The sequence below is a fragment of the Cydia strobilella genome, chromosome 14, assembly GCF_947568885.1.
Source record: "Cydia strobilella chromosome 14, ilCydStro3.1, whole genome shotgun sequence".
Lineage (NCBI taxonomy): Eukaryota > Metazoa > Arthropoda > Insecta > Lepidoptera > Tortricidae > Cydia > Cydia strobilella.
In genome coordinates, this window is record NC_086054.1 from 15,668,394 (window position 1) to 15,691,520 (window position 23,127).

The 23,127-nt window shown below is 37.8% G+C and overlaps 1 protein-coding gene and 2 non-coding genes across 3 annotated transcripts; all 3 read right to left on the bottom strand.

The window, feature by feature from the left end:
• Positions 1-9,375: 9,375 nt before the first annotated feature.
• On the bottom strand, positions 9,376-17,268 carry LOC134747402 (uncharacterized). Its single transcript, XM_063682026.1, has 4 exons — positions 17,184-17,268; positions 15,358-15,568; positions 13,176-13,425; positions 9,376-9,561 (listed from the first exon to the last, which is right to left on the bottom strand). Exons 1-4 carry the CDS (start codon positions 17,266-17,268, stop codon positions 9,376-9,378), a joined length of 732 nt encoding a protein of 243 aa, XP_063538096.1.
• Positions 17,269-20,878: 3,610 nt separating this feature from the next.
• Trnay-gua (transfer RNA tyrosine (anticodon GUA)) lies at positions 20,879-20,968 on the bottom strand. Its single transcript is given in 2 exon segments — positions 20,879-20,914; positions 20,932-20,968. It is a non-coding gene; the product is annotated as a tRNA-Tyr (tRNA).
• An 879-nt stretch (positions 20,969-21,847) lies between these two features.
• Positions 21,848-21,921, bottom strand: Trnan-guu (transfer RNA asparagine (anticodon GUU)). The gene has a single exon. It is a non-coding gene; the product is annotated as a tRNA-Asn (tRNA).
• Between the last annotated feature and the right edge of the window lie 1,206 nt (positions 21,922-23,127).

The following is a 23,127-nucleotide window of genomic DNA, read 5'->3' on the forward strand; positions in this document are numbered from 1 at the left end:
GGTTTTTGTTTAACAGAGTGCCATTGTCAGTACAGGTAAGTGAACGAGCTCAGTAGATAGACCGCATACTATATATTTTACCCTGGTATACTTTTTCAAATATATTATATTTTATTAGGATTATAAATTTGATTACCTCTTGGATCCGTCTTACATAGGCCTAGCAACAAGCACTAACAACATTTAGGTAAAGTTAAGCCTAGAAATAAAATAAAACACACAAGCTATAAAATATACTTACCTACAAATAGATATATTTTTCAAATAGATATATTTCCACAGTTCGCCTTTAAAAGTATCTGTAATGTATACTCTGATATGCTAATATTGGTGCTGATTGTACTAATATTTACAACATATTTTATATTAAAAATCCACTCCGATATTAAAGTTATATAAAGTTATACGATGTTACACGACATTATACGACGTTGTTGAACTGTAGAGCAACGACGGTATATGACACGATGAGCCCAAAACACGCGGGGACCAGCGTCATATTGACGTTCGCGGCGTCAAATGTTTTGATGTATATCGGTTGATTTATAATAACACGTAGAAGCTGCAATAGTTCCTTTTGTTCTACATTATCTGAAAATCATAATGCCTAGTAACCAAGCAGAAATATCGATGAAACTTTACTCAATTTAGTATTACCAAATTTGCCATTAAACTCTTAAATACCAGCTAAGTGCGAGTCGGACTCGCGCACCGAGAGTTCCGTACTTGTTAGTATTTGTTGTTATAGCGGCAACAGAAATACATCATCTGTGAAAATTTCAACTATCTACGGTTCATGAGATACAGCCTGGTGACAAACAGACAGACGGACAGACGGACAGACGGACAGCGGAGTCTTAGTAATAGGGTCCCGTTTTTCCTCTTTGGATAAGAAACCCTAAAAAAGTTGCTGAATGTACAGAATTGTATTATATTATATAACTCTATGCCAAACAAACCATTTTGTCAAGAAAGCTTTAGGTACTGCGTTATATTAAAGATGAATGTCAATCATAACATTTTGTAGGTACGATACGTTATGCATTTTGTAATTTTACCTGTTTGTAAGCACGCTTGTAAGTGTAGTTGTTTCAAACACCGTGACAAATTGTTCGCGTTGTTCTGTAGATTTTGTGCCGATCGAGTAAATTTTATTGCAATTATGATGGAGAGCGTAACAGCAACATACATCGCAATAGCACTGACAACTTCAAGCGTCGAAGAATAACCCTTAAAAGTAACAGAGAAACAATAATATCCATTCATTTCTCAAACGGTATTAGTCTAATATTATTAGTGTGTTGCCATGGTAACACACTAATACATACAGACAGGGGCCCGTTTCTCAAGAGCTTGTAACTTGTAATACAAGCGGATGTCACTTTTTGACAGCTTTTGTTAGAAAGGGACTTCCACTTGTATTACAAGCTACAAGCTTTTGAGAAACGGGCCCCAGTTTGTGGACTAATAATATTAGTCTAATACCGTTCGATAAATGGCCCCTAGTCTCACAACAAACTCAATAAGGCTTGTGTTGTAGGTACAGTCGCCATCAGATATATCGGAGCAGCTCAGGCGCTCACAATATCTGAACACGCCTCTATTGTCAAGGCATTAGAGTGCGTGTTCAGATATTGTGAACACCTCGGCCGCTCCGATATATCTGATGGCGACTGTACAAGAAGACGATATATAAATATGTAGATTCAATATACATTAATCAGGAACAAATATTTGTGTGTATCACACAAATATTTCCCTTGCCGGGATTCGAATCCGGGACCTCAAGCTTCGTAGGAAGAGACACTACCAACTAAGCTAGGAGGCCGTCAAAAGTTGTGTAAACCCTTTACTATTTATATCGGACTAATGGAAACAAACAGCTAATTACTCATATTTTGTAGCCAATGTATTAATTAATAACATAAATGAATACTAGTGAAAATTTTGAAGATTGGATTCTCAAAAATTAATAGCACTAATCTAAGATAATTTTCCGGATTCATTATTTGGTATCTGCGTCAGACATCACACCTTGATGGCTTTTTAATTCATGAAAACAACAATATAAAAGAAATGGAGAAAATATAAAATATAAATATCTCTTGCCTTGATGCCTGTGCTTACAAATCTGTAAAATAATGCAATATAATATGTAACAAATATGAAGAGCAACCACGACATCTGCAAAAAACAAAAGGGGGTTTTGTAAATTTCTATATTATTGGTTATTTAGGTATTATTGGTTTATGGTAGTTTAAGTACACGAGTGTTAGAGATGTTATTAGAGTACCTGTATGCCGTAAATTTTGTTAAAAAGATTGGAACTTTTTTTAACATTTGAATAGTTGAGAAGCAATTGGTCGAGATTTCTTGATACATTCTCGACGTCGTTTTCATCTTTTATTAATGTTACTCTTGCAAAAGAATCAATGGCCTGTTCCTTTTTTATCGATCGTGTAAAGCACTGCAATTGTTCAGACATGGTGCAGAGTGTGCAGTTTATAACTGCCAACTCGATGTGGAAACGTAGATTTCCTAGCAGTTCATTGATAACTATTAATAAAGTGCTAGTAGCGTCAATATGGTAGAACATAATGAAGCTCATCATTCCTATTACGCAAACTGATATGAAAAATCCGAACCAGAGATAAACTTCCAACTTTTGAGACTTGATCAGTTTACTTCTATACACATTGTCACTTTTGAATTTAATATTATTAGTCTGTATATTGCCAATAAGCCTTAAGAATGTTTTAGAGTGATAACATGACATCAGTAAGGAGCCAAATGTTAAAGTGTTCTGCAATATAAACTCTAAAATACTGTATATAGTTTGTATCCTCTGGATAACAAATATTGCTATAATGAATTCAATGAGCAATCTTAAAAATACAGATAACTTTCCAGGAATACTCCACGTGGCAAACCTCCGGCTAAAACCGAGGATGTCTTCTATTTTCAATAATATTTCTAACCATTTTAGCTCCACAAACATTTTTTTGTATGAATTCTAATCAGTAAGTACCCAATACTAACACCGTCGGGGTACATGGTACTCGTAATGAATGACGCAGTTTGTATTACTACTTTTATTACTAATTGAATTAATGGAATACTTCAAGGAAATTAAACAAATACAATTCATTAATAGCTTTTAAGAGTCCACAGCAGCCGGAGTGGGTTTATTGGGTAAGGTCAAACTTTAAAGTAAATTTTAAAGATGTTTAAAATGATGTGTGACGCTCACGAATTAATAAACTAGTGGATGTGAAATGACTCCTATTTAGTATGAAAACCAGTGTCGCTAAACTCACACATTCATAGCCACGTTAAAATACGTCACACACTTACAAAATTGCTCTGATTCGTAGCAACTTTCCATACCAAAAAGTTATTACCGGTGGACATTTCTCGAACGAATATCAACTGTAGGCTACATGAGTGACGGTTTAAATTATAATGTCAAAGCTATATGACATACGACTCTTTCATTATCTCATTCATCTCACAAAAGCTCGCTCAACGTTCACCTAATACAACTACTCAACACCAGATGGCGTTATTTTATATAATGTTAAAATCACTTACTTATTACAGGCGAAAAGGGCTAAAAAACCAGTATAAGTAAGGTCTAATTACGCATGGTTTGTTACGGATCTCACGGTCACGTTACACTGGTGTTTTCGAGACCTCTACACGCCTGCGAGTAGCTAACCGTTGGAACTTCTTTCCATTCGACGATATAGGGAGGGGACAGTGTAATCGGAGTGTTTTATCGATATTTGTGTGTTCAGTTAGGTATTGATATTTCATTACCGTATGTTTTAACACATTTAGATGATACTTTATTTATGATTATAATATAGGTAGTGATAATCGTGAATGTATGAAAAATAATATGTAGTACAGTACAACAAATATCTAACTAGAAATTTGTTTCTTATTAATTGACCAACTAGGTTATTAATGTGAACATTAAATATATCTTAAAGTCAAACAGATAAAATCATAGTTCTTTAAAGGTCTATTAACTCGGTATTGCTGTTATTTTGTGATCACAAATCTGCAATTACTTACATAGGTAAGTATTCGTCTTTAACAATATATTTACTTGTAGCAGCATTTAAGGCAATCTAGACGGGACAACCTGATTAAATTGTCAAATTAATTGTATGGTGTGAAAGCATACATGAAACTGGCTCATCGATCCCACTTGATTTGATTGTAAGATTGTGACCTATCAAATCAGGAAGGGGGGCGGCAAAATTCCAATATTTCACGCTAGTTTGCGTGGTACGGAACACTTTTTATTAATTAAGTGAGCCCGAATGTCACTAATAATTACTAAATTAGTAACTAAGTTTTAGGCGTGTGGACGCTAGATGAGATGTATGGCAATTTTATCCCCAGAAATCTTTCTCTAAGAAATGCTCCTAGCAAATGGTGCTATATTTTTGCGGAAACTAATTTTCTTGCCCAGTAGCATTGACCCATTTATTTTTAATATCGGCATCTTGTGGTAACCTACAATAATTAATAATAAAGAAATAGAAAATATAAAACGTTTATTCATGGCACATTGCATGCATTGTACGCATAAGTGCATTAAGTACCTAGTCTAATTATATTAACGATGAAAATATGATGGGTGTAAAAAACAAAAACGTATGTAAAGGAATACGAAGGTTTGAAAGGTTGCCATGAAATGACCCCGACTTAACTTAGTGCTTGATGACCAGAGCTGCCATATTTACTAAGACATTGATTATCCCAAATAATAATTAGAAACGTGTCTAAAATAATAATTTATTACCGAACTACCAAACATCAAACTTGAAATATCGTAACTTTAACTTTATCGATATAAATATCGACATTGCGCAGCATCTGAGTAGCGAAGTTATTTGACATTTAGGATAGCGAATATTCCAGATAAACGTAAAGAATAGTGACAAAGGATTGTGAACTCTAAGTTCTAACTGATAAAATATAGATTTACTTAACGAACATTCGTAAATAATGCAATAGAAACAGATTTTTCGTATTTATCGGATTATATTTAAATAAATAACCACCGGTGATAGGAAATACCTCCACGTGAAAGATTTTTTAAACCGCTGTGATTTCTGCAGCTTAATACTGCACAATACGGCATTTTAAATTTAATTATCAATTTTTGTTAGACGAGCGTACGTACGACGTGAATGTCATTCGAGCATGAAGTTTACACAACAACTGAGCATAGTCTGTGCATAAAGTGAGTCGGTCGCTACTAACTGTCGGATAGACGGGAACGCCCACTTGCCATCTCCATCCTACTCCGTGGTGACGCTGACACGTTGTTAGTGTTACAGATGTAGTGCATAATTGTTTGCCATCGTATTTTCTCGGAAACGTTCGTGTTTGTCATGCTACTTCTGTCCACCTCGGTACTTATTGTACAGACACTGACTGAAATAGCATAACACGCTCGTGCGTTTCCGTGAAGATACGATGGCAAACAATTATACATACATCCTGTGCCTATTTAATGTTTTTTTATTTTTTATTTTAGTTTGATGTAGAATTTAAGTAGGAGTTGCCCTTAATAAATTATATTTTTTAATAAAATTTCTTAACTTAATAGCGGTTCACAAACTACAAAACTACACGTATGTTACGTTCTATTAAAATAAAGAAAACTAGCTCTTGCCCGCGACTTCGCTCGGGTGGATCTGTGTGCTGGTGGCTGGTGGTATATATTCTACATAGCTCCTCCACGCGGTTCTCTGCCTTTTCGCCGAAAATTGTATTGCCGAATTTCACTTGGCAACCAACTTTTCGCCAAAGTTTCATCTGGCCGAATTTCATTTCCCAACTTTACATAATCCAACCTAACCTGTTTTTTTTTTTTTTTTTACCCACACCCTCGGGGGAGAAAGTGCGGGTTATGTGGGACTTGGCAAAAGGCGCCACTACCCACTAAAAACCAACGGTATGCCTGCGCGCCGCCAATGGGGCGTGGCCACGGGTTCTCTTAAGTACGCAACCGTGACCACGCCGGCGCCGCCCGCCACTACCACATGCAGCGGGCCCTTCTCTGGGGGGGGGGCTAGGGAGTAACTTCTAGCCCTGCCTCCTCAGAAAGCGCGGGGGCACACCACGCGCGCCTTCTCTGCGAGGCCTATGTAATGGGCAGCGACGCCCCCGCGCCGCTGCCCAGACCTCGCTAGGTGGGGGGGAGGAGATGGGCATACGCCCTCCTCCGAGCCCCTGCGCGCTTGCGGCGGATCGGGTACGAGGCTGGGTCGGCCTCCCGTTCCCTCTCCGCTGCCTCCTTCTGCGACATTACATCCTCGCAGAAGGAGAGGACCGCTTTCCACGACCTCTCGTCGGCGACCATAGCCTTAACTACGGCCGGCAAGGAGAGGTCGTCCCCCACCACTGCCATGAGGTCACGGCGCTGCCCCGCCCAGGCTGGGCATTCCTCCAGGGTATGCTGCGCCGTGTCCTCGCCGCAGCTGCACTGGTGACACTCGGCCGTCACCTCCCGTCTTGCGAACCGGTGCAGGTAGCTCCCGAAGCAGCCATGACCCGTGAGCACCTGCACCAACCGGAAGGTTAGCGAGCCCCGCTCTCTTTCCAGCCAGTCTTGTAGGACCGGCCGGACCGCCTCGACAGTCCTGTGTCCTCCCTCGCGCCCAGCTAGTTCTTCCTCCCATTGGAGGACGATGGACTGCCGGACGAGGAGCCTCTGCGCCTCTACTTCCCTGGGCGTGGATGGTACTCCTGGAGCCGGAGGTCCCTGCGCCACTCGTACAGGGCCGCTTGGGCCTCCGCCTCCAGATCCCAAGGAGGCGTTCCCGCTAATAGGCACGCCGCATCATATGAGGTGGTGCGGTACCCGCGTACGACGCTGATGGCCATCGCCCTCTGAGCCTTCCTCAGCAGGGCGACATTTCGGGCCACCAGAGTCACCGCCCAGATCGGCGCCCCGTACAGGGCCATCGATCGCACCACGCCCATATACAGACGGCGGCTCGCAACCTCCGGCCCCCCGATGTTGGGCATCAGCCTCTTCAGTGCGGCCGATGCTGCCATTAGTCGGGGGGTCAGGCGGGCAAAGTGCTCGCGGAAGCTCCAGCGGGAGTCGAGGACAAGTCCAAGATATTTCATGTTGGACTCTACCTCGATTCGAGTGCCACCAACGACGATGCTGGATCCTGCAGGTGGGGCCTTCCGGGCAGCGTGGAAGCAGAGCGCCTCGGACTTGTGCAGCGCCACCTCCAGACCCAGCATCGTTATGCGTCTCACCACCTGTGCTACCGTCACGGTGGCGAGGCGTGCTGCTTCCCGGTACGAGGTCCCCCATCCAACCTAACCTAACCCAACCTAGTACGTCATTTTCGAAATAATTATTTGGTAACGATTGGTTTGTCAAATGAAACTTTGGCGAAAAGTTGGTTGCCAAGTGAAATTCGGCAATACAATTTTCGGCGAAAAGGGAGTACAGCCCTCCACGCGTTTTGAATCCGTCTTTCGACTCCTTTATCTTGTCTATCGCTGAAGGAGACTAATAGGCCCATTAATTAATACAGAAAAAGACGGGTAGTCTATCTCGCGGCGAGATACTGTCGCGCCAATCATGTGCTAGGCCTACAGATACGGGTACTCGTTGCACATTGTGCAACATGGGGCGTAAGTAAAATATTGCAAACGAGAGTATAGTTAAATCGCGACGGCTTGCCGGAGCGATTTATAGACTCGAGTTTGCAATATTATTACGCCCCGAGTTACACACAATGTTTTTCATTACACTTGCGATACAAAAATCACAAAAAAAAAAACGATAAAAAAAAGAAGTATAAAGACAAAAAACTGTTAATTATAATCAAAGATAGATATAACTCCGTAATAGATGTGACAGTCTAAGGAAAAAACATGCCTCGAATATCACGAAAATTTGATTCTCGATCAGATGGCGCCACTACCTTTGGCCTACTCTCGTATAGAGGGCGTTGACGGTTTCGTTTGTTATTTAACAATTTTAACGCATATCAGTGAAAGAACATGGGTCAAAATCATAAAAATAATTAATGCAAATAAAAAATATCATTTATCCATATTTAAATACATTTTATCGTATTTTTGTAAATCTTCATTTTTAGTTTTAAAGTGTGTCGATAGATGGCAGGGAATTTACTGTGGTTTAAAAATTTACTATGACAGTACCGCTCTATTTTATTATATCCTCTTTGGTTCATGCAAAAATACAACAGCGGTGCGTCAACCTAAATAAATACCTAGCTCCCGTTTAGATATAGAATCATGCAATCATAAACACTGCGAGGCATTCGTATCAAAAAAATATCATCAAAAAAGTTGTACTCATGATATTATGTCAAGCCCGTTATATGATGTCAAACTCATGATACTGAATAACCTAAAAACTTCTCGCCTGACATCGATTAATCAATAATTAAGCTTGATAATATACAAAAGGTACTCGTGCACAGCCAGTTTAGTAGGCACCTATGCAGTTATCTACGTGAAATAACATAACAAGACATTATTGAACAGCAAAGTGTCGCGTCGCTCTAGAGTCTAGAGTCACGAGTCACGACGTTTCATATGACAATGCTGCATTAATTGTTGAATGGAAGAGCGTCGCGTCGCTCTAGAGTCACGAGTCACGACGTTTCATATGACAATGCTGCATTAATTGTTGAATGGAAGAGCGTCGCGTCGCTCTAGAGTCACGAGTCACGACGTTTCATATGACAATGCTGCATTAATTGTTGAATGGAAGAGCGTCGCGTCGCTCTAGAGTCACGAGTCACGACGTTTCATATAACAATGCTGAATTGTTGAATGGAAGAGTCGCGTCGCCGATCGCTCTTCGTGACACTCAAGCAAGACACCATGCAATATCTACACGACGTTGTTAAACTGGAGAAAACTATTAAATACCTAAATATAATATATTTCATTGAAAGAAAGTTCTAAGCAATATCATTTTATAGACTTCCTTGTTTTCTTAGAATTAGACTAAAATTAGAAGAAATATAAACTGAAATAGATGTTATATCTTAAAGAAAAACATACACATATCTATTTCAGTTTATAATTTATGTGTATACTGAATTAATAAAATAAAATAAAATATTAGACTTATATTGACCGGGATATAGACCGTGATTACCTTTTGTATTATTTGTGAGCTCCCGATATTTCGACGCAGTTACATGCATCATGTTCACGGGAAACTAATCGTGAATCATTCAAAACTCTATATTATATATTATTTTGTATTTGAAACTGTTTTTATTTTTTATTGCCTGCGTGGCATTCCACGATATATATTATAAGACATTGTTGAAGTGGAGAGCGTCGTTACACGACGTTGTTGAACTGGAGAAGGATGACAGTGTAGCTCGCGACGAGGGTGAGGCACGCGGGAACCAGCGTCATGTTGATGTCAATACTGCCAAAGGTTTTCACTTTTATTGGTCGCGATGAAACTATTCTTAATAGCCGTTTTACTGTCCTGAGCTTCTTTTGATCTAAATTTATCAAAATCTTTGTTAATTATGTGATAAAATTAAGGATACTGGAAATGTGTTAATAGCAATGAAATTAAAAGTGACTGCAATAAAATTGTAAATATTATTTTATAGAAGTACAAAAATATATAAATGAATAATATATTGCTAGTTAAATTATCATTGAATAATTTTACGGTGCTCAAACATGGTCATTAACTGAGGCGTTAAAGTCCAAACTCAAGGTTTGCCAGCGAGCGATGGAGCGCAGTATACTAGGTGTTCGCAGAACTGATAGAATCAGAAACACGGAACTGCGCTCCAGAACTCGAATTGTAGATGTAGGTGTCCAGACCGCTAAGCTTAAGTGGGACTGGGCTGGGCATGTCTGCCGCATGCACCCTGAAAGGTGGGCCAAGATGGTTACCGAGTGGGACCCACGGAACACCATAGATGGTGCTGGCCGGGGTGCAGGCAGGCCGAAAAGGAGATAGCGGGACGACTTAGACGCATTTTATCCGGATTGGCGAGACACTACAAACAACAGGGTCGAGTGGAGGAAACGAGGGGAGGCCTTTGTCCAGCAGTGGGACACTAAATTAGGCTAGTAAAAAAAAAAAAAAAATTTTATTCAAAGATAAATGAAAATTAAAACGACAAACGTAAATCTAACCTGAATGAATATTGGCTTCACCGCGTACGAGTATTTGTTTTAAGCAGCGCGTGAGAGCTGTGGCACTGTTTTGTATGTTCTGGGCTGCACGAACCATTGCACACATCATACATGTGGAGAACAATATCCCAGATATGTAAGGTACCATTTTTGAAACGTCCCGGTAGCCCTCAAAAGAAAAATAGCACAATTAGAAAACAACCGGCCGATGGAATGGTCATTCTTTACATATTTTCTTAAATAACTTCTAAACTACATAATATCTTCAAATTGTAAAACAATATATATCCGAGTTTCTTACAATGAGCCCTTTTAGTGGCCTGGCCTTTTCTCCAAAAGTCTTCTAGAAATCGATTTTCGCTCATATCATCTCGGATATGGATATATTTAATATCAGTGCATTCAGGATGTCCTGACTACAATTATATGAGATATTTACCCATATCCGAGACGCCATGAACGAAAACTAACCTAAAGCCTGTTCGGCCACCTATTTAATTTGATATATACTTTTAGGTACAAGTAACACGATATAGATTTCAAATCTTTTATTTTCTCTTTAACCCCCCAAAATCTAAAATATAGGGTCCACCTATATTTAAAATTTATTTATTTACGTTACATGCCCGTCTCTGGGACACAGACTTGCATGTGTGTACCTACCAAATTTAAACTGAATTGGTCCAGTACTTTTGAAAATCGTCAGATAGTATAGGAAAGGACCCTAACGAAACCTGGAACAAACTACACGAGCGCGTTTTGAAATCTGCTAAACAACATCTTGGCATTACCAGGGGCAAACCACCGACGACTAAAGAAACTGGCTGGTGGAGCGATGAGGTAAAGTCGAAACTTAAAGAAAAGAAGGTAAATTTTAAGACATGGCAAAGCACTCATACAGAAGAGGACCGTAAGAAATACGTGGAAAGTAAGACCCAGGCCAAAAAACTAGTGGCATGTTCTAGAGCTTCATTTCGAGAAGATTTTTATAAACGTTTGGAGAATGCAACAAATGATAAAGATATTTTCAAATTATCCAAGTATAGAAATAATCAAAGTAAAGACATAAAATCAAATAAATACATAAAAGATAAAGACGGTAGACTTATAACCAAAGATAAAGAAATAAACATACGCTGGCAAGAATACTATTCCACCTTATTGAACGAGGAGTTTCCACGAGAAAGGATGTCAGAGTCCATGAATTACATTGCTGGCCCAATTGAGGCGATAACACCCCAGGAGGTAAAATATGCTATCAGAAGAGCGAAAAACAATAAATCGATGGGACCAGATGAAATTCCGACAGAACTCTGGAAAAAACTTGGTGATACAGGTGTAATCTGGCTGGCAAACTTCTTCACAACTATCATAGAAAGCGGTAGAATGCCGAATATGTGGAGAAGCAGTGAGATAATTCCCTTTTACGCTGCCGATTGCGGAAACTATAGAGCCATAAAGTTAACCTCACATACGTTAAAAATTTGGGAAACTCTTATTGTTAATAAATTAAATCACTTGATTGCATTAACACCAAACCAATGTGGCTTTACTAGGGGCATGGGGACTATAGATGCCATCCACTCCATCAAAATGCTTTTACAGAAGTACAAATCTCTCAAAAAGGATCTACATCTCAGCTTTATAGACCTGGAAAAAGCTTTTGATCGTATACCGAGAGACCTGATATGGGCAGCACTAAGAGAACAATCTGTACCTAAACAGTACATTGATCTAATAAAAGATATGTACCACGACGTTACCACAAGAGTGCGCAGCCCCGCAGGCTTGAGCGAAGCTTTTCAGGTTAAGGTAGGAGTGCATCAGGGTTCAACCATGAGTCCACTTCTGTTCAATACTGTCATGAACTTTGTCAGCGAAGATCTGCAGCGACCAGCTCCTTGGACATTATTATACGCTGATGACATAGTGCTCGTATCGGAGACCTTTGATGACCTACAAGATCAGCTGACCCAGTGGTGCAACCGGCTCGAAAGTAAGGGAATCAGAATAAGCCGCAAGAAAACCGAGTACATGTGCTGCAATCTCTCTGGCTCATCTGTGGATAGACCATCACCACTAGTAGATAATGTCCCCATCAATAAAGTTACCAAATTCAAATACCTTGGATCGATAATAACAAGTGACTTGAACACCCAGGCAGACATAGAAAACAGGATCCAGGCAGGTTGGCAAAAATGGAGAGCGTTAACAGGGGTGCTGTGTGATGCTCGAATGCCGACCCAAGTAAAAGGTAACGTCTACAAAAGAGCTGTACGTCCGGCGCTTCTGTATGGTGCAGAATGCTGGCCAATGCGTAAGGAGGAAGAGCACGTAATGCACTGCACAGAAATGCGCATGCTCAGATGGGCAGGAGGAGTGACGCTGATGGACAGGGTCCGGAATAACCATATCCGTGGAACATTCAAGGTTGCACCTATTGCCGAAAAAATGTGCGAGAGCCGACTGCGCTGGTTCGGCCACGTGATGCGAAGAGACGACCACCACATGACTAAGAGAGCCCTAAATGACATTCCTGAAAGTAGAAGGGGCAGAGGCCGCCCCCCTACGACATGGATGAGCACAGTGTCGAAAGATTTGAGGACGATAGGCGCAAGCCCTGACATGACGCAAAACAGAGAAGAATGGCGCAAAATGATACGGAGAGCCGACCCCAAACCCTAGGACATTGGACAAAGGCTAAGATGATGATGATGATGGTCCAGTACTTTTGGAGCAAATAAGCTATAACAGACGGATTTTTTTCCTTTTGAGGTACGGAAAACTATTTTTCTAATAGTAACATCTGAGGCACTTACTTTGACACCATATAAAGCTGCGTTGTAGATTGTCACAATGTAACGTATTGCGATGATACATAAAAACGATGTGAGCTGCAACATTTAAAAGGAACACATTACATTAAATATCATTACAAAATATTAATATGAACCAATAATAAAGCATTTTAGATGTACCTGTATACCATAAATTTCATCAAATAACTCTTTGCTTTTTTTTACATTTGTGTAGTATTGGCGCCATTTCTCTAAATTAATCATTTCATCGCTATTTTCACAATAATATAATTTGCTTCTAATAGCAGATCTTATAATGCATTGCAGTTGTTCAGATAAAGTATGAAATATATAGTAAATAAAGTTGCATTCGATATGTATACGCATAAAACTTATCACTCTGGCGAGAGTTACTATCCTTACTTCCTCCCTGCCGAGTGGATAGTAAATATTGAAAAATCCGGAGATAATTAACATCAAACAAGAAGTAATTAAATAGGCGAACAATCGAAAGAGGCCAATTTTAAAACGTGTAACCAAACGTTTAAAATATATCTTGTCGTTTTGAAAATCAATGATTATATCATTGGCATTTAAGCAAGTATGAAATTTTACGTATTTTTTCGAATAGTAACAAGACAAGAAAATAGACAGAATAGAGTCCAACTGAGTAAAGCATGTATATGCAGCTTTAAAATCGTTTAGTTTATTAGAAACTAATATGTACAAGCACAAAGATAATTCAATAATAATTAAAGTCACAGCTATCGTTTTTCCTAGTTTGCTAAACGTGCTAATATTCCTGAAAATGCCAAACGGGTTTTCTGTTAAATGAAGGATTTTAAATATTATTCGTTTTATATTCATTTTTAATATTTTGCGCTACCCGGCTCCTGCCTCCTGCACTGGCAAGTAGATGTTTAAGTAGTTAATACTTGACGTGAAACGAGTTATTATTATTACATTACGTTAAATATATTAAAATGAGTACATGTGCTACTCAATCATAGTAAATATTTAATGCATAGTAAATGTACTTAAAAGTTTTTAATGATGCGCCGCACGAACCGTCGCACACATCATACAAATGGAAAACAATTATATCCCAAGTAAATAACAATACCTAAAACGTTTTGGTAGCCACTTACTTTGATACCAAATAAAACGGCGGTGTAGCTTATCACATTATAACGTATTGCGATAATACGAAAACGCGAAGTGAGCTACAACATTTAAATCACATTAAATTTAACATTACTACAAAATAAAATATCAATATGAACCAACAGTAAACCTGTACCCGTATACCATAAATTTTCCTGTGCTTTTTTTGACATTTGATTAAGAGGGGTTGTAAGTGCGTTGCCGGCCTTTAAGATGGGAGTACGCTCTTTTCTTGAAGGTTATTATATGTGCTACTTATTCTTCATCAATCTTTCAGTAAGTAAATGTTTAATGCTTAATAAATGTAAGTACTTAACTGTTCGTTTAATGACGTTTGTCTAATGTCATTAGTGAAGTGCACGGGATACAAAATGATATCTGAGTTAAAATTATTGAGGCAATAGTTTTTATTTCGATTATATTTCATATTTATCTCAAAATTTAAAGTTTTGAGATTACATAAAACTGACCGGTATCGTATCGCAAGTATGGCAACGTCATGTAATACAAAAAAAATATTATGCATGATTCTAGGTTTTATTACATTACTAGTTTTCTCCCGCGACCTCGTCTGGCCAAAGATATATGTCCGAGGTACGAGGTGCCTACCTCGGAAAATCAGCAAAAAATTATGTTCGAATATATAGCGATGGCAAAGGTATCTGGACCCTTGGCCTATATTTGTGTAGATGGCGACACCCTTTTATATTTAACATTTTTAACACATATCAGTGAAAGAACATATGGCGTTCTAAACAAAAAAAAAAACATAAATATATATTTTTTTTATTCATTTTCATTTTTAGTTTTATACCTGGGTCGAAAGATGGCAGTAAACTTACAGTGACTACAGAATTTACTATGACAATAAGCCTATTCTCTTTGGTCTTACTATGAACGGGCGCGTAAGCTCTCACGTCACCACCCTTTAAAAAACGACATTGTTGGACTGGAGAACGTCGTCGCGTTGCGTGACTCTTACGTCGCCACGCTTTATACGACATAGTTGGACCGGAGAACGTCGTCGTGTTGCGTGGCTCTCACTTCGCCACGCTTTATACGACATTGTTGGACTGGAGAACTTCGTCGCGTTGCGTGGCTCTCACGTCGCCATGCTTTGTACGACATTGTTGGACCGGAGAATGTCGTCGCGTTGCGTGGCTCTCACGTCGTCACGCTTTATACGCCATTATTGGACCGGAGAACGTCGTCGCGTTGCGTGGCTCTCACGTCGCCACGCTTTATACGACATTGTTGAACTGGAGAGCTACGACAGTAGCATCCGACGACGGCGAGGCACGTCGGAATGAGCGTCATGTTGACATCTATACCACCAAAGGCTTTAACTTCTATTGGTGTTATTGTAACAATTCTCAAAAGTTCTTTTACTACCTTTAGCTTTTTTTTATCTGAAATGGTTAAAACATTTATTTAATGCTTTTATGATTTAAAAAACCTGAATATGACAAGCGATAATTAAACCGGCATATTCGTCCGCTTGTTGTGGTACGAAAAGTCGTTTTAAACAACGCGTCAGATCGTCAGCGCTTTTTCGTATAATCTGCGCTGCGTGGGCGGTGGCAGATGTTATCCAGGATACTTATCCATATAGAAAACAACACCCCAAAGAAAAACGGTAATATTCGATAAACGTTGTGATGACCCTCGAAAAAAATAACACAATTAATAAAATATCAAAAATAGTTTTATTTCATACCAGTGATGGAGACACCTACTGTGAGATCATACGCTACTGTAGTTAGTACAGCGGCCAGATGGCCTAAAACACCATTCGATGTGACTGTACAGTATACTACCGACAAGAGGTATTGTTGTGTTCGGTAGAGTCTACTGAGTACCAAATAAGAACTTGTCACTTTCTAAGAGTGTGGGGGGGATAACTGTGACGTCACAAAATCGGCAGTACAAAGTTTTTAACTTTTTTCTTTTAAACATACCAGGTGGGGTACCAAATGAAAGGGCATTGTGAGTAGATGACAAATATATAACATAGGCTAACATTTTCACTACTTGGTCTAACAAATTATTAAATAATGATCAAAAATTTCACAATTCAGAGTTGACTTTGAACTGCTCTAAATTGAAAATGGCTAAATGGATTAGTCCAAGATTTACATACAATGTGACTGTGAATTTCATACCCATTACTATCACTTGAGGTAGTTGAGATATCTTCAAAAATAATAACAAATATCAATTATTATAAGTGCTACTTTAATCAAATTAGTAGCATCCAGCATTAACACTTTCATTACCAAGCGCCTCATTTCCAATACAAAATGAACATATCTAGCTTGTTCTTTGCAGTGAATGTGTTAGAATGAATGAATTGGGTATTTTTAATTAATGTTAATTAATAAAAATAAAGATAAGGAACAGAATAACAGTACATATTGAGCATAGAGTAACTTATACTAGAGCGGTACTGTCATAGTAAATTTTGTAACCCCAGTAAATTCACTGCCATCTGTCGACACACTTTAAAACTAAAAATGAAGATTTATAAAAATACGATAGAATGTATTTAAATATAGATAAATGATTTTTTTTATTTGCATTAATTATTTTTATGATTTTGACCCATGTTCTTTCACTGATATGCGTTAAAATTGTTAAATAACAAACGAAACCGTCAACGCCATCTATACGACTGTAGGCCAAAACTAGTAGCGCCCTCTGAACGAGAATCAAATTTTCTTGATTTTCGAGGCACGTTTTTTCCTTAGACTGTATCCATCTTTTACGGAGTTATATCTATCTTTGATATTGAGCATAACATATTGTGAATAGTACATATTGTGTACAGGTTGCCGAGTTTGAGAGCGTCACGTCGCTCTCGTGTTGCAGAGTTCGAGAATATCGTGTGAAGCGTTGAAAAACGATCGAGTTTCTATTTCCAAAATGAGGTATATTTTTTAATCAAAAGTACATAAGCAACCCACAAACGGCAGTTCAACAAATGAACAATGTCACTCTCAGGAGTCTCAGGTCATCTCGTCACGCCTTTCACGACTTTGTTGAACTGGAGGGCGATGACAGTGTAGCTCGCGACGAATGCGATGCTCAGCAGGCACGCGGGAATCGTCATGTTGATGTCAATACCACCTAAGGCTTTTTTTAACTTTTATTGGTCGTAACTTTTAGTAAGTAACTATTTGCTAAAGCCATTTTTCAGTACCTTGAGCTTGAGAGAGGAGTGTTAGGGTCGGCAACGCGCATGTAACTTTACTCCTCTGGAGTTGCAGGCGTACATAGGCTACGGAGACTGCTTAACATCAGGCGGGTATGCTTGTTTGGCACCGACGTAGTATATAAAAAACACAACAGTTAATCTATAACCTGCATGATTGTTCGCTTTTTCTAGTACGAAAAGTAGTTTTAAGCAACGCGTCAGAACGCTGGCGCTGTTTTGTACACTCCACACACCACCGTAAACAGCAACATTCTAAACACATTGTGGTGCCCTCCAAAGAAAATAGGTCTATTGTTTTATTTGTGAAATCTCTTACGGGCTTACAGTTGACCCCAAAACGCTCACAAAATAATAATATTGTAAGATAATAATATTTACATTTGATTAAGGTCAGGCCGTTAGCAGCGTAAGCTGAAGACTCGGGTTCGATTCCCGCCTGGGCCACCGGTGGACTTGGTCACTTTTTCTTGTATGATATCTATTTCAGTTTATAAATTATATATAGTTACTGTGACTACTTAAACAACACAAATCAAAAAATATTTAATAAAATAATTTCATGTGTTCCCTAGTTAGAAAGGCCCAATTGTTGACACCCTGCTGTTATCAACGCGGAATGTCGTAACATTACTTTATTTAATTGAATAAACTTGAGCGATGCATCACACAACATTGTTGATAATGATATGATGAATAAGAGAACGTCGCGTCGCTACCGTGTTGTGACTCTTCTCACGATATTGTGGATTGGAGAGCGACTCGGAGAGCGGCGCTTCACTCGACACTGTTGAACTGGAGAGCGTCACGTTGTGTCGCTCTCACGTCGCTTATACGACGTTGGTGAACTGGAGAGCGACGACACTATAAAACGCAACGACGCTGAAGCACACCGGGATGAGCGTCATGTTGACGTGGTAACTAAAGGCTTTAATTTCTATTGGTCTCGTTGTAACAATTCGCAAAAGCGCTTTTACTACCTTTAGCTTCTTTTCATCTGAAATGATCAAAACATTTATTAATTTATTTTTGTATGTTTTAGAAAAACCTGAAAATGACAAGCGCTAATCTAACCTGCGTATTCGTCCGCTTGTTGTATTAGGAAAAGTCGCTTTAAACAACGCGTCAGATTGTCAGCGTTTTTTTGTATATTCTGCGCTGCGTGGGCGGTGGCAGCTAGTATCCATATTGAAAACGACACCCCACAGAAAAACGGCAATCTTCCAAAAAGGTTCTGGTGACACGCAAAAGAAATTAACACAATTACAAAATATCCAAAACAGTTTTATTTCATACTAGTTGCAGACACCTACTGTGAGATCAAACGCGACTGTGTTGTAGCTTATGTCAATATAACGTAATGCGATGATAAAAAACGATGAAACCAACTGTAACAAAAGGAAATACACGTAATATATAAACAACATTTTTACTATGTTACAATTAAAAGTAAAACTTAAGATATACCTGTATGCTAAGCATTTTATTAAAGAACACAGTGCATTTTTTGATATTTGCATAATTTTGGCGCCATTTCTCTAAATGTATTGTTTGTATTACGTCGGTTTTTTCACAATAATACGAGGTTCTTTTAACAGATCTCGTGATGCACTGCAGTTGTTCAGATATACTATGGAATATATAGCAAATAAAATTGTATTCAACGTGTAAACGGAGAGTGCTTAGTGCTCTGCCGAAAATATGCAGAATTTTTTCTCCTTTGTGTGCATCCAAAATGTTAGGAAGAACTCCCACCAAAGAATAAATAAATATGTATGACCATAATCGCAGGAGGCCAATTTTGAAATGTGAAGCCATACGTTTGGAATAATTATTGTCATTTAGAAAATCGACGAGTATATCGTTGGAATTTAAGCACTTTGAAAATTTCACATAATCTTTCGAAAAGTAGCAGGATAACAAAATAGAAACAATAGAATTTAACTGAATCGCCAATCGATAAAATCTATATGTGAAATTGGTTAATTCGATATAAATAGCGTATAAACACAAAGATATTTCTATGGAAATTATAGTTGAAGCAATTGTTTTCTTTAGCTTGCTAAATTTGCTAATATTTTTGTAGAGACCAAACACGTTTTCTGTTAAAAGATGTATATTAATTGGCTTCAGTCCGTTACTCATTTCTAATATTTATTATTCCTTGCCCGCTCGCGCACAGTTGTAATCTCTTAATGCGTTGGCTTTACTCGAAAAACAAATACTCAGTGATGTCACACGCGAACATCAAATTTATGGTACAAAGGCCATGCCAGGATAACCTAAGTGACTCTGCCCCCAGCGAGTTTTGGCTTGTAATTTTGTTTGATGATGTGGCTTTTTATTAGTAACAAGTATGCAAAATTTCAGCCCCCCCCCCCCAAATTTTATAGTTTTTGTAAATAAAAAACAAAATATGATCTTTATTCAATATTTTATTTTCTAGCCAGCCGATTTTGACGTGCGTCAAAATTGACAATTTTTTTTCTTTTTTTTTAAGTACTTTCACGTCAGCGACACTTCCAAGTTTTTCACCAAAGCTAGCCTCTTTAATAAACTACATAGTAAATGTATTTACTTAATTTTATCTGTGGTAGAACAAAGTGTTTTTATTTTTATTGAGTACATCACTATTACATTTTCTGTTTTTTGTAAAGCAATATATCCTATAATTGTATTTGCTATATGCAAGTGCAAGGCTAGAAAAAAAATATTGAAGAAAGATCATTTCTTTTTTTTACAAAAATTTTGCATAAGTACTTTTGTTACTGATAGAAAGCCAAAAAAAAATACAAGCCAAAACTCGCTGGGGGCAGATTTATATCCTGGCATGGCCTTTGCAAAAAAATATGGTATTCAATGGAAGGTCGAGAAAAAAATATACAAACGCAAACCCCATACAAACGTCCCAAAATTTACTGCGTAAAATTATGGTACCTGTATGGACATGGACACCCCTCAAATTTGACATTACGGGGGCTTGAAAAATTATACATGTACCATAATTATGGTACGTATAACAGTACCATAATTATGGTACGTATAACAACACTGGAATACTTACCCGTACATACCAAATATTATAAGTGCTACTTAAGCAAATGAAGTAACTGCGAGCATTTACTTAATAAAATAAACGCTATTTTTGATGACAGCTAAGGGATGGAATGACGGTCGATACTAAGGCAGTTATTTGAGTAGGTACCTGTGTATTTACCTATACAACTATGGGAACATATTATTTTGTTAAATATTTTGATTTGTTTTTTTTAAGTATTCACACTACTATAAATTATAAACTGAAATAGTTAAATGAAGACACTTTTTCCTTTTTTAACTAAATACCTTGAGAAAGTTTTTTCGAGAAAAAATATCTACCCTACACGTTTCAGTGAAAACTAAAGCATTTTAATAGAGTTCCGGAGAAGTAAATATATTTTAATTTTAAAAAAACATCACTGCAATGAGTACTAAATTCATTTCAACATTGAAAAAAAAGCAAAAAGATTCCTTCGAGCCGGATTTGAACCAGCGACCTATGGATGACAGCTTCGGTTACCTCTACAGTCCACCGCTCTACCAACTGAGCTATCGAAGGTGATGACGGGTGTCCGAAATAGATGATTATAAGACAAAACTAGTATTGGAATGGAATATTTCAAGCATTTTCAAGGAAAAGATAAAAATCGTAAATTATTATCAAGAATGATAAGAATCCAAAGAATCTTAAAAATACTGAACAACAGTGTTAATTTGCCCTCCATACAAAAAATAAATCCATATTTAGCCAGTGAAATTTGAACCTATGTTGTAGGAAATAGAGTTGATTTTGCTCGAACGAAACGAAAATGAACGAAACAGAACAAAATAATTGCAACTATTCCGATTGAAAATTATTGAAATTTTATCGAACTTAATTAGTAGGTACTAAAGGTAGGACCGGAAGCCTTACCAGGTTAAAGGGGCTCACCCATTACCAGTCCGCCCGACGATATCAGCCTGTCAGTTACAACAAAGCAAAAATTTGAAGGGGCCCACTGATTATCAGTCCGCCGAACGATATCAGCCTGTCAGTTAGAACAAGAATTTGACAGATCCGAACAACTGACAGGCCGGTAATGGGTGGGCCCCTTAAAAGACAATGTGTGACGAGTAGTAAATCTTTGGTGCAGTTAAAAAAGTGAAGTATTAAGAGTTCGTTACATTTCCATCCATAACTTGCCTCATGCACTCAAAGGTACTTAAAAACATTTAAATTAATTAGCATAACTATCTAACAATTGATTTAATTAGATCAAATAAAATCCTAATACAAAAAAAAGTTCAAAAAAATATTTCTAAATAAGAGTTTAATTAGTGGCGTGTCAATATTTAAAAAAAACTGACAAATTGAGAATCTCCTTTTTGAAGTCGTTAAACAATTTAAACACGATACTGCGGTCCGGTCTACTAAATAGGAAAAAATGCAAAAAGATGTCGCCCCCGGGTGGGCTTGAACCACCAACCTTTCGGTTAACAGCCGAACGCGCTAACCAATTGCGCCACGGAGGCAGATGCTCTCTGCGTCGAAATTCACCATTACGTTCCTTTGACATATATAATCCTATAGAATGAGGTTACGTCACCATGTGAACTTTGCCATCCTACTATCACGATTTATCGAATACGGTTTCGTTCGAATTTCCTTATCTTTGTATTTGTAGTCACTGAATAATGTGTCATGGTCGCTGTTGGAAAGGTAGCTTTTGGAACAGCATGACTACGTTAAGTACAACCTTGTGAAAATTAGCGCTCGATACGAAAACGTGCATCTCGTTACAAATGTTACAATACATGAATACAATACGTGTAATTAATACGTAGGTATTTCTATTGATATTATTGATTGTGGTTAAAGTGTATTGTCTTTTTATAAATTGAAAATCATTTTTACTAATATTAAACATGTTTGATTTGATGTTTGACGTTTCTAAACAAAACATGCAAACCGATTATTTACATTTACGGTCTGATTACAATGATTCTTGAAGTATATTTATTCCTTAATGGGCTACCTGAGGTTTTCATCGATTTTTGACAAGTTTTGAATCGTATCTCCTACTTTTGCATTACATATAGAATTATAAGACAAGCGGCTTTCGGTTCTTCAATCTTTTATCTCCATTTTTGTCTACCGGATTGTGAAAAAAATGAATACTTATTTATTTATGATTGTTTTAAACATTGTCTAAAAAAAACACTTTTTTCGTATCTTGATTGCTGTGAAAGATCTTACTTATACGAAATCTACATATTTGGGTTCGTCTTAGACGTCTCTAAAAATTTGTCTAAGGTTTTAATTTTTAAACTAATTAACACAAAAGTTATGGCCAGAAAACCAGTTTTTTGGCCTAAAATTGTTCAACTATGATGCCAAATATTTCGAAAACAATGAACTTTGAAGTAAATATGGGGTACTATATTGCTAAAATCCTTTGCTGTTAATATGCTAAGCTACAAAAAAACATTAGAAAACTAAGGGATTCAAAGCAGGGGTTGCATCCCCATATCCCTTAGCCCATATAATCTTAAAAATATAAGATTGGAGCTAGGAATGTTGTAATTCTTGTTCTTTATAAAAAAAAAACTTAAAATTTTGAATTATTTTTTTTTTAAATCGAAGGTCATTGGGGCATGGGATCCCCTTAATCTGATAAGATGAGGCCATAACAACAGTAGTGCAAATTGCTTTTTATCTTACTCAGATAGATAGTTGTT